The 10,872-nt window shown below is 35.6% G+C and overlaps 1 protein-coding gene across 3 annotated transcripts in view; it reads left to right on the forward strand.

The window, feature by feature from the left end:
- The window catches only part of RBBP6 (RB binding protein 6, ubiquitin ligase), a 31,047-nt gene extending 20,495 nt beyond the window's left edge, over positions 1-10,552 (forward strand). For 2 of the 3 annotated variants that reach the window (XM_037130740.2, XM_037130741.2), the window contains 8 exons: positions 1,036-1,132; positions 1,227-1,305; positions 1,400-1,454; positions 2,629-2,697; positions 4,873-5,235; positions 5,516-5,617; positions 6,474-8,231; positions 8,580-10,552. In XM_037130740.2, coding sequence (XP_036986635.2) covers positions 1,036-1,132; positions 1,227-1,305; positions 1,400-1,454; positions 2,629-2,697; positions 4,873-5,235; positions 5,516-5,617; positions 6,474-8,231; positions 8,580-10,149 — 4,093 coding nt within the window. In that variant the 3' untranslated portion in view covers positions 10,150-10,552. The remainder of the gene's footprint in view (positions 1-1,035; positions 1,133-1,226; positions 1,306-1,399; positions 1,455-2,628; positions 2,698-4,872; positions 5,236-5,515; positions 5,618-6,473; positions 8,232-8,579) is intronic. The other variant, XM_037130742.2, reaches the window with a different exon arrangement.
- The last annotated feature ends 320 nt before the right edge of the window (positions 10,553-10,872 follow it).

Genomic DNA, 10,872 nt, shown 5'->3' on the forward strand with positions numbered 1-10,872 from the left:
CAAGTGAGAGCAATAGTGTGGTTTTCGTGGTTATGCATTGCATTAATGGTTGTTTTTAGTGATATACAGTATATACATCTTTGTGGATCACCGTGCTCAGTAAAGTGGGTGACTTGTGAGAAATGGTGTAGTCTTATTGGAGGAATAGGCAGATAAAGGAAATGGTTGGCAAATGATTAAGATGACCAAGGTCAAAACTCTATACAGGTTGCCAGCACCCCCTAGTAAATGTTGAATCATATCCTGTAATAGTGCTGTAGTTCACAGTGGAGAGAATTCACTTGTGGTCTTATTGATGGTATTAGAAAAGAACTGTTGTGAGCAGCACTAAGAATAATTTTGAATAGGTGGAGAAGGGAGATATAATTCATTGGTAGAGGTAGATGGATCAGAAATAATCATTGCTTTGTAGCATAATTACATAGGAAAGTATTGAAAACTTAAATCTTTCCATTTGAAAATGAAAGGGACCTTTGACCATACAGTCCAATGCCTCATAAATTCTTAAAAAATCAACCAATTTTTTAAAAATAGATTCCAGGGGCCCGTTCCAGACATGCCGAAGCGAAATTCTCAGCTGTTGAGACTTTTACATGTATACTTAAGAAATCCCAATGACCTAGGTAGTTTAGCCTTGTATTTGATTTAACTGTGGGAATAAGGCCCAGAGTTCATTGGCTTATGAGAATTGCTCCTTTGATTGAATGACAGAGCTGGAAGTAGAATTTAATCTTAATCCTATATATTTTTTGTCCTACACTTTGAGCTTCTTTTTTTCAAGCTGCTTTATTATTACAACTGAACTGATTTCTAACATAATCTATCGTAAATGATAGATGGTGCTTCTTAAGGAGGTTTATTCTTTCTACTGTTCACTTGTATATGGAGGACTTTTGAATAGTCCGGTCTCTCACTTTCCTCAAAAGTTTTCATCATCTTTGATTTAACTCATCTTAATACAGGTGATGAATAAACAATACGATTTTTAGTCCTCTGTGATGACTTTAATATACTGTACATTATATTGTTTTCTAGAGATTCTGATAGTAAATTATTGCCAGCTGCCGCCCTTGCATCAGAACATTCAAAGGGAACCTCTTCAATTGCAATTACTGCTCTAATGGAAGAGAAGGTAAGTTTTACTGGCTTTGAAACTTGGAGACTTTTTTTTTATAATAGCATTTTTAAACTTTTTAAAAACAACTTCTTTTTATTGTTTTCTATAGGGTTACCAGGTGCCTGTACTTGGAACGCCATCTTTGCTTGGACAGTCATTATTGCATGGACAGCTCATTCCTACAACTGGTGAGTGAAATCATTCTGGTTTGGTTTTTTTCCTTTAACTTTATTTGAACACAATTTCATATTTACTTAGTATTTTTGTTTTTTTGCATCCAAGGTCCAGTAAGAATAAATACTGCTCGTCCAGGTGGTGGTCGACCAGGTTGGGAACAGTAAGTATATGTTTAAAATAATCTTCAGCTGATTTCCTTGACTTAGATAATACAATAAAAGCTACAGTCTAGGAGTAAATGGCTTTTGTTGTAAACTCTTTTCATATGTCATGTTAACATAGTTTTTATGTAAAATATCACAGATTCAAAATTATATGAAGAATTATTTTCTTATAATGAGTAATTCTTTTCTAAAATATAGTATTTTATAAATTCCTTTTACTTTTATGTCTTAACAAATGGTGATTTTTGACAGGGTCTTGGTTATTGGATAGATAAGAATTACTTGAAAGACTAGTTTAAATACTGACTCATCCTAATGGATTAAATTTTTTCCTATTCTTAATTTGGATATTCAAGATTTGAATTAATAAATACAGATTAAGATTAAAGCCTACCAAAGACAAAACTTCTCATTTCAAATAGTATGTGTTAATGGAATTTTGTTGCATTAAAATCTGTGTAATACGGTATTCTGCCGTGAACTACAAAGAACTTTGATCTTCCTATAAGATTGTCTGTGGCATTAAAAATCAGTAGATTAATAAATCTACTGATTAATAAATCTTTCTCTTTATACCATAATTTCTGTTTATGTTATCCATATAAACTAGCTTATATATTTGTATACATATTCTGAAACTTTGGTTTTTTGGTTTGAAAGATAAACCAAATTTCTTGCAGAAATTGTTTGTTAAATGAGAGACTAGCAGAATATATCAGTAGAAGGAGTGTGAGATTTGAAGACAGGTAAACCTGGGTTTGAATCCAAGCTCCTCCATTTATTAATAGCATGAGAGGGGGCATGTGGTTTCACCTCTCAGCCTGTTTCCTCATCTATAGAATTGGACTGGTACTGCCCACTTCAACATGGAAAATGTCTACACAGCGCCCAACAGATAAAAGGCTTTCTTCCTTTTCTGTAACAATAAGTCTACAATGTAACTTACAAAGTGCTAATTAACATATAATATTGCAGACAATAATATTGAGGTGTGATTATTGTTAATCAGAAAAAATAGTTAATTTTAAGTAAATGTAATATTTGCTCGTATCTGGAACCATTTTAAGAGTTGGGATTAGAGTGTAAGAAGAAGTTTTCAGAGTAGTTAAGTAAGTATACACACTAAAAAGGAATGTGTTATAATCAAAACTATTTTATCTTTCCACATAGTTCCAACAAGCTTGGATATCTGGTTTCTCCACCACAGCAAATTAGAAGGGGGGAGAGGAGCTGCTACAGGTAAGCTTGCTAAAAAATCTTGAAAAACACTAATCTGATGACAATGAAAAATATAATGTGCAGAAATTAAAGCACAATAATGGTTTATACTTATAAAGGGGGGATCCCATAAAAAACTGGAATTGTTTTCTGGAGGTTCGGCCTCTTGTAGTATAGGCCTCCTCTACTAGGTGAGTGTTCTAGGAACCAATCTGTATCAGTATACCAGCTGGTGGTGGTATGAGAGGCTGAGTTTGGCTTCTGTGGAAAAAAAAATTTTTTTTTTTTTTTTTGAAGACTCTTTACACACATTTGCCCATTTCATGGTGGATGAAATACAAGTGTACCTGCTCACACCACACTGGGTGTTCAGAAGTTTTTTACCAGAAATGGCATGACCACCATACCCCACCCTTCCTATTTATCTGATCTTGCCACAGGCAACTTTTTTTGTTTGGTTCCCTGGAAGAAAAAAGTCCTCATAGGGAAACATTTTATTGATGTGGAAGAGGTGAAACAAAAAATGACAAGCACAAAAGGGCATTTAAATCAATGAGTTCAGAAACTGTTTTGAGCAGTGGAAAAAATACCTCAATAGAGTACTTGCAAGGTGATTTAAGTTTAAACATGTAAGAATAAATACACAATTTTTAATAAATTCCAGTTTGGGGGGATTCTCCCCTCATATTTTACTTAAGTCCTCAATAGTTGCCCTTAAGAGGCCTAGAATAAAAAATAGATTACATTTATTATTTTAATGATGGTTTTTAAGTCTCCTTCATAATGACTATTTTCTCTGTCAACAGATGGCAGAGTATTAACTTACATTTACTCCTTTGAGGGCAGGGGAAGTCCCTAAGGCCCAGATAATATTTAAGTTAACCAGCTCAGCTCCCAAGTGTGAAGAAAGAATTGCATGTATTTCTTATCCATCCAGACTCAATTGTCCCATCCATCCAGACTCAATTGTCCCAGTCTTCTTCTTTTTTCTTTCTTTTCTAAAAGAAGAGACTAGGAGATTGTTAGGGGATCCCCAGGCACAAGCAATGTTAATCTAAGAAGTAAGCTATAAGTCATAGTCTTTTGGTCATAGTCATCCCCAGGGTAAACAGTCTTCCAAATTAACTATAACAGGATTAGTACAGGTATTTTCTAGTGTCCATTGAGAGTTGCTAACCTTCTGAAAGTTAACTAAGACTTTATTATAGATCATGTTAATGGAAGATGATGTTTACTAAATCAGACTCTGAAGAGAGGCTTAAAATCTTAAACAGCCTTTCTGCTGTTGCTATGTACCAGTTACCTATCCTTTTAAAAAATCTTTAGTTTAACAGGAGAAAAGCCCACTTTAAAAGAGTTGGAAACCACTGTTTCTTTGATGAGTCACAAATCAGAAACTTTGGCCCATGCTGTTATTTTTACCTAACACTTCTTAAAAGAAAACAGTGAAATTTTTAATTGTTCATTAAAATTGTTCATTTAAAAAAACTAATATTTATTCTACTCTGAAGGGTCTTTACCCATTTCTTTCCTCAAAAAGATTACAGAAAGTTTTTTCTTCTTTTAAACTTTTGGTCTTGGGAGGCATTTTGGGGAGATCTAGTTTACAGAGACAGTAACCTATCAGCTAGTTAGTTTCTTTAAACAACAGATAAGGAAGTAATGAGATTATTATGGAGTAATAATAAAGCTGAACTTCACAAAAGATAACTTTTAAATATAACCTTGCCGAATAGAAAAGGCCTGTAAACTTGTAACATATCATCTCAGTCCCTAGGTGGCCTTTGTAATTACTTTTACATATAAATTATGGTACATGTAAATAATATCAGTGTTCTGTTTTGTTTTTTTTTTAAAGATTTTATTTATTTATCTTTAGAGAGGAAGGGAATGAGAGAAGGAGAGAAATATCAATGTATAGTTGCCTCTCGTGAGTCCCCCGCTGGGAACTGGCCTGCAACCCAGGCATGTGCCCTGACTGGGAATTGAACCATGATTGTGTGGTTCGCAGGCCCGTGCTCAATCCACTGAGCTACACCAGCCAGGGCAATAATATCAGTGTTCTTATACTTATGTGTTCCTATTTTATCCCATTGTTTGTAAGTTTGGAAGTAAGTATGGATAGAAAAGAAAAGCTTACTTGTCTCAGATTGATTTTTGTTTGAAGGAATAATATCTTGGAATTTATTTCTCCAGAAGTATAAATCGTGGACGACACCACAGCGAAAGATCACAGAGAACTCAAGGCCCGTCACTACCAGCAACTCCAGTTTTTGTGCCTGTGCCACCTCCTCCTTTGTATCCACCTCCTCCACATACACTGCCTCTCCCTCCAGGTGTCCCTCCACCACAGTTTTCTCCTCAGTTTCCTCCTGGCCAGCCACCACCTGCTGGATATAGTGTCCCTCCCCCAGGGTTCCCTCCAGCACCAGCCAATTTATCAACACCTTGGGTATCATCAGGAGTGCAGACCGCTCATTCAAATACCATCCCAACAACACAAGCACCACCTCTGTCCAGGGAAGAGTTCTATAGAGAGCAACGACGGCTAAAAGAAGAGTAAGTGTTTTAATTTCAAATTATTATATACTTTCCATTTTCTGATGCAGGTATCTTTGAAAGCATTTTCCAGTGTTTCCAATTAGTAAAAGAAAAATCACCTAGAAATTGAACCAAAGCCATAAAAGCAACTTCCTCAGGGATTCCTAGTTACTTACAGTTTTAAAGTGGAAAACTAATGGCAATTTCATTCATTTCATTCATGATCTAATTACATTTGTCTTGTTAGTTTTCTTAAATGGTTTTTGTTAACTTTCACTCTTTAACTTTATTTTACTAGGGAAAAGAAAAAGTCCAAGCTAGATGAGTTTACAAATGATTTTGCTAAGGAATTGATGGAATACAAAAAGATTCAAAAGGAGCGTAGGCGCTCATTTTCCAGGTTAGTGTTTTGCAAGCCTTCACAACAGAATTACAAATGGGACTTTGCACATCCAGGGATTAGCTGTGGATATAATTAATACTGCACTTAATGGAGTTTTTCTGATTCGGTCTAGATATATAGAGATGGAGATGCAGCTTATTTCCCAATATCCTTTTTTTTTTTTTTTGAAATAATGTCTCAGTGTCAATTCTACTGTGTAGAACTAGCAGTTATGGGGATGAAAGTGCCCTTGTCCCTCAAGTTATTTATAGTGTGAAATAGTTGGGAAATGTTTGTGGAAGGAAAGAAATAGGGGTATAGCCAAAGTACATTTCTGAGGAACCTGTTACTTAAGGCTACAGCTTCTTGCTGGAACATTAACCTGTGTAATTATGATATGTGGTAGAATATAAGTTGCTTCATTGATAGAAAAAGTCAATTACAAAAATTCCCTGAAAGTTTGTTTAAAATACTTTCTTTTTTTAAGCTTATGGTTGAAATGTGATGTCTTTCAAAGCTAGATTATTAGCCAAGATAAGACCGAAAAATTACTCAAATAAGTAGATAGGAAGTAAAATTTTAATTTAATTGGCATTTCTTAAAAAGTTAATTAGCTCATATAACTCACAGCACATTAATGAACTTTGCTCTAATTGTTAAGATTTCAATTTTGTTTTGTAACAAGTGAGTGATCTGACCTTTGTGTACTTTATTGCCTTTCAATAGAGGCCCATGTGCCTCTTCAATCATCCAAGATAAAACTTAATATAAAGAAAGATGGAACTAGGAGGAGAAGCATGCTAGAATTTGAGGTCTATATTTTCTTTTGTATGTATTTCTCAACTATCAACTATTGTTTTGTTTTTGTTTTTAGGTCTAAATCTCCTTATAGTGGTTCCTCATATTCAAGAAGTTCTTATACTTACTCTAAATCAAGATCTGGTTCAACGCGGTCCCGTTCTTATTCTCGATCATTTAGCCGCTCACACTCTCGTTCCTATTCACGATCACCTCCATACCCTAGAAGAGGCAGAGGCAAGAGTCGAAATTACCGTTCACGGTCTAGATCTCATGGATATCATCGATCTAGATCAAGGTCACCCCCATATAGGCGATATCATTCACGATCAAGATCTCCTCAAGCTTTTAGGGGACAGTCTCCTAATAAACGTACTGTACCTCAAGGAGAAACAGAACGTGAATATTTTAATCGATACAGAGAAGTTCCACCACCTTATGACATAAAAGCTTATTATGGAAGGAGTGTTGACTTTAGAGACCCATTTGAAAAAGAACGTTACCGAGAATGGGAGAGAAAATACAGAGAGTGGTATGAAAAATATTACAAAGGTTATGCTGCTGGAGCACAGCCTCGACCATCAGCAAATAGAGAGAACTTTTCTCCAGAGAGATTTTTACCACTTAATATCAGGAATTCTCCCTTTACAAGAGGCCGCAGAGAAGATTATTCTGGTGGACAAAGTCATAGAAGTCGGACCATAGGTGGCAACTACCCAGAAAAGCTTTCAACAAGAGACAGTCATAATCAGAAGGACAGTACAAAGTCAAAAGAGAAGGACAGTGACAATGCTCCAGGAGATGCTAAAGGAAGTAAACATAAGAAACATAGGAGGAGAAGAAAGGGGGAAGAGAGTGAAGGCTTTCTAAACCCAGAGTTATTAGAAACTTCTAGGAAATCAAGAGAACCTACAAGTGGTGAAGAGAGTAAAACAGACTCATTATTTGTTCTCCCAAGTAGAGATGATGCTACACCAGTTAGAGATGAACCAATGGATGCAGAATCCATCACTTTCAAGTCAGTATCTGAAAAAGACAAAAGAGAAAAAGATAAGCCAAAAGCAAAAGGTGACAAGACCAAACGAAAAAATGATGGATCTGCTACATCCAAAAAAGATACTCTTGTAAGACCTGCTAGAGGACCCCAAGAAAAACTGGAGGGGGAGCGTGAAAAGTCTCCTCGATCTGAACCTCCACTTAAAAAAGCCAAAGAGGAGACTCCAAAAACTGACAGTGCTAAATCATCATCTTCCTCTCAGAAAGAAGAAAAGACCATTGGCACCCCCAGGAAAGCTCACTCTAAGTCAGCAAAAGAACACCAAGAAACAAAACCCATCAAAGAGGAAAAAGTGAAGAAGGACTACCCCAGAGATGTCAAATCAGAAAAGCTAACTAGTAAGGAAGACAAGACCAAGAAGCCTAACGAGAAAAGTAAGTCACTTGACAGCAAGGGAGAAAAAAGAAAGAGAAAAACTGAAGAAAGGGGTGTCGATAAAGATTTTGAGTCATCTTCAATGAAAATCTCTAAACTAGAAGTTACTGAAATAGTGAAACCATCGCCAAAACGCAAAATGGAACTTGATATTGAAAAGTTGGACAGGACCCCAGAAAAAGACAAAGCTTCATCATCAACAGCCCCAACCAAAAAAATCAAGCTCAACAGAGAAACTGGTAAAAAAATCGGAAGTACAGAAAATATATCTAATACAAAAGAACCCTCTGAAAAATTGGAGTCAACATCTGGCAAAGTCAAACAAGAGAAAGTCAAAGGGAAGGTCAGACGAAAAGTAATTGGAACTGAAGGATCCAGCTCCACTCTTGTGGACTATACCAGGTATCTGATACGGGTGGTAGGATGGTGTGGGTGGTGGTTTTTGGGAGAGAATTTTCTCTAATTTTATCCATGCTGGTACTTTTTATTAAAGTGGAATATGTTAATTAATAATGTGCATTGATATTGGGAGTTAGGCAGTTGTACTCTTACCTGGAAGAAAGGGATTGTTAATATTGTAAGTAGATTTTGAGAGTGAGTCACATTGTTTTTGCAGAGTCATTTACTTAAATCATTTCTATCTCTTATTAGGGCAAAATAATTGCTTTAGAAAGTTAAACATTTATCATGTGTCTTTTTTGTTAGTGTTTTATATAATAGTTATTTATTAATATTTTAATTTCTTTTTAGTACAAGTTCAACTGGAGGCAGTCCTGTGAGAAAATCTGAAGAAAAAACAGATACAAAGAGAACTGTTATCAAAACTATGGAAGAATATAATAATGACAATACAGCTCCTGCTGAAGATGTCATTATTATGATTCAGGTTCCTCAGTCCAAATGGGATAAAGATGACTTTGAATCCGAAGAAGAAGATGTTAAAGCCACACAGCCTATATCAACTGTAGGAAAGCCTGCCAGTGTTATAAAAAATGTTAGCACTAAACCATCAAATACAGTCAAGTATACTGAAAAAGAAAGTGAGACATCAGAGAAAGTTCAGAAAGTCACCAAGGAAGTGAGCCATGAAATTCTACAGCATGAAATCAAAAGTTCAAAAAACATTGCATCTAGTGAAAAGGGGAAAACCAAAGATAGAGATCATTTAGTATTGGAAAAGGAAAACCCTGAAAAGAGGAAGAGCAATACTCAACCAGAGAAAGATAGTAATTTGGACCGTGTGAATGAACAAGGAAATTTTAAAAGTTTGTCTCAATCTTCCAAAGAGACTAGAACTTCAGATAAGCATGATTCCACTAGAGGTTCCTCAAATAAAGACTTCACTCCTAATAGAGACAAAAAAACAGACTATGAGAGCAGAGAACACTCAAGTTCCAAACGTAGAGATGAAAGGAATGAATCAACAAGAAGAAAAGACTCTCCTTCTTGGAGTAAAGATTCTGCATCTGGACAGAAAACTAAGCCAAGGGAGGAGAGAGATTTGGCTAAAAAAGGAACAGGAGATTCAAAAAAAAGTAATTCTAGTCCCTCAAAAGATAAGAAACCTCATGACCATAAACCCCCTTATGATGCTAAACGCTTAAGTGAAGAGACAAAATGCATAGATAAAAATCTTTGTAAAGATCGTGAGAAACATGTGTTAGAAATGAGGAACGATAAAGAGTCAAGTGGCAATAAATTACTTTATATACTTAACCCACCAGACCCAACAATTGAAAAAGAGCAGGTTACTGGGCAACTTGACAAGAATGCTGCCAAGCCAAAAACCCAGTTAAGTCACTCCTCTCGCCTTTCCTCTGACTTAACTAGAGAAACTGATGAAGCTGCTTTTGAACCAGATTATAATGAAAGTGACAGTGAAAGCAATGCGTCAGTAAAAGAGGAAGAATCCTCTGGAAAAGTTTCTAAAGAACTGAAAGATAAAGTCATGGAGAAAGTAAAAGAGAGCCCAGACACAGCCACAACCAGCCAGGTAGGCATCAACAGGAGCCAGAGTCAGAGCAGTCCTAGTGTTAGTCCAAGTAGAAGTCACAGCCCTTCTGGAAGCCAAACTCGAAGCCACAGCAGCAGTGCCAGCTCTGCAGAAAGTCAGGACAGCAAGAAGAAGAAGAAAAAGAAGGAAAAGAAAAAGCACAAGAAACATAAAAAACATAAGAAGCATAAGAAACATGCAGGTCCTGAAGCAGAATTGGAAAAAAGCCAGAAACACAAACACAAGAAAAAGAAATCGAAGAAGAGCAAGGATAAAGAAAAGGAGAAGGAGAAAGATGACCAAAAAGTGAAATCTGTCACTGTGTAGGACAGATTTTAAAAACTGACTTAATTACTAAGTCATCTGTATTAAATTTTGTTATAATGTAAAGAGATTCAAGCCTTGTAAATAATGATATGGAAGACCCTGTGCTGCACTTAAAATATTGCTGCTTGATTATTTGATTTTTACATCAGAGCTTTATAACACGAACTTTTGTACAGAATTGTGAGTTGTGACCATGTAACATGAGAGGTTTTGCTAGGATCTATTATTTTTAACCACCATTAATTAGTTGGGGTGGAGTTTACTGTACTGTGAAATTTTCACATTTGAATTTTTTTAATTGCCTGGCAAAAGCTGGTATCAGTTCTAAAATATCAGCAGGATGATTTGCTGAATTCATTACAACCCTGTTATGTCACTTTGATTACAATAAAAGTTTTCAGTAAACTTTTCAAATGTGGAATATTATTCAAAGAAAGTAGTGTCATGTCTCTTTGTCCTGTTTTCCCACTTAAAATATCTTTTGAGCTTTACTATAAAGCTCAAAGATCTAAAGTAGGCTGAATATGCAAAATTCTAAGATAAATATAAAAGGTACTCTATTGGGACTGGTGGTAGGTGGCTGGAAATAATAAAGCAGGATTAATTGAAGGTTTGGGTGAATAAATCTGAGAGAGTCTTGAGTAGTTAGAAATTTTAATTTGAATTTTAGAGATGAGGAACTGTGAGTAGTTTATGATCATGTGTTTTTCTTCAAACCTGGAT

This window comes from Artibeus jamaicensis, unplaced genomic scaffold, assembly GCF_021234435.1.
Source record: "Artibeus jamaicensis isolate MK-2021 breed Jamaican fruit bat unplaced genomic scaffold, CSHL_Jam_final contig_700, whole genome shotgun sequence".
Lineage (NCBI taxonomy): Eukaryota > Metazoa > Chordata > Mammalia > Chiroptera > Phyllostomidae > Artibeus > Artibeus jamaicensis.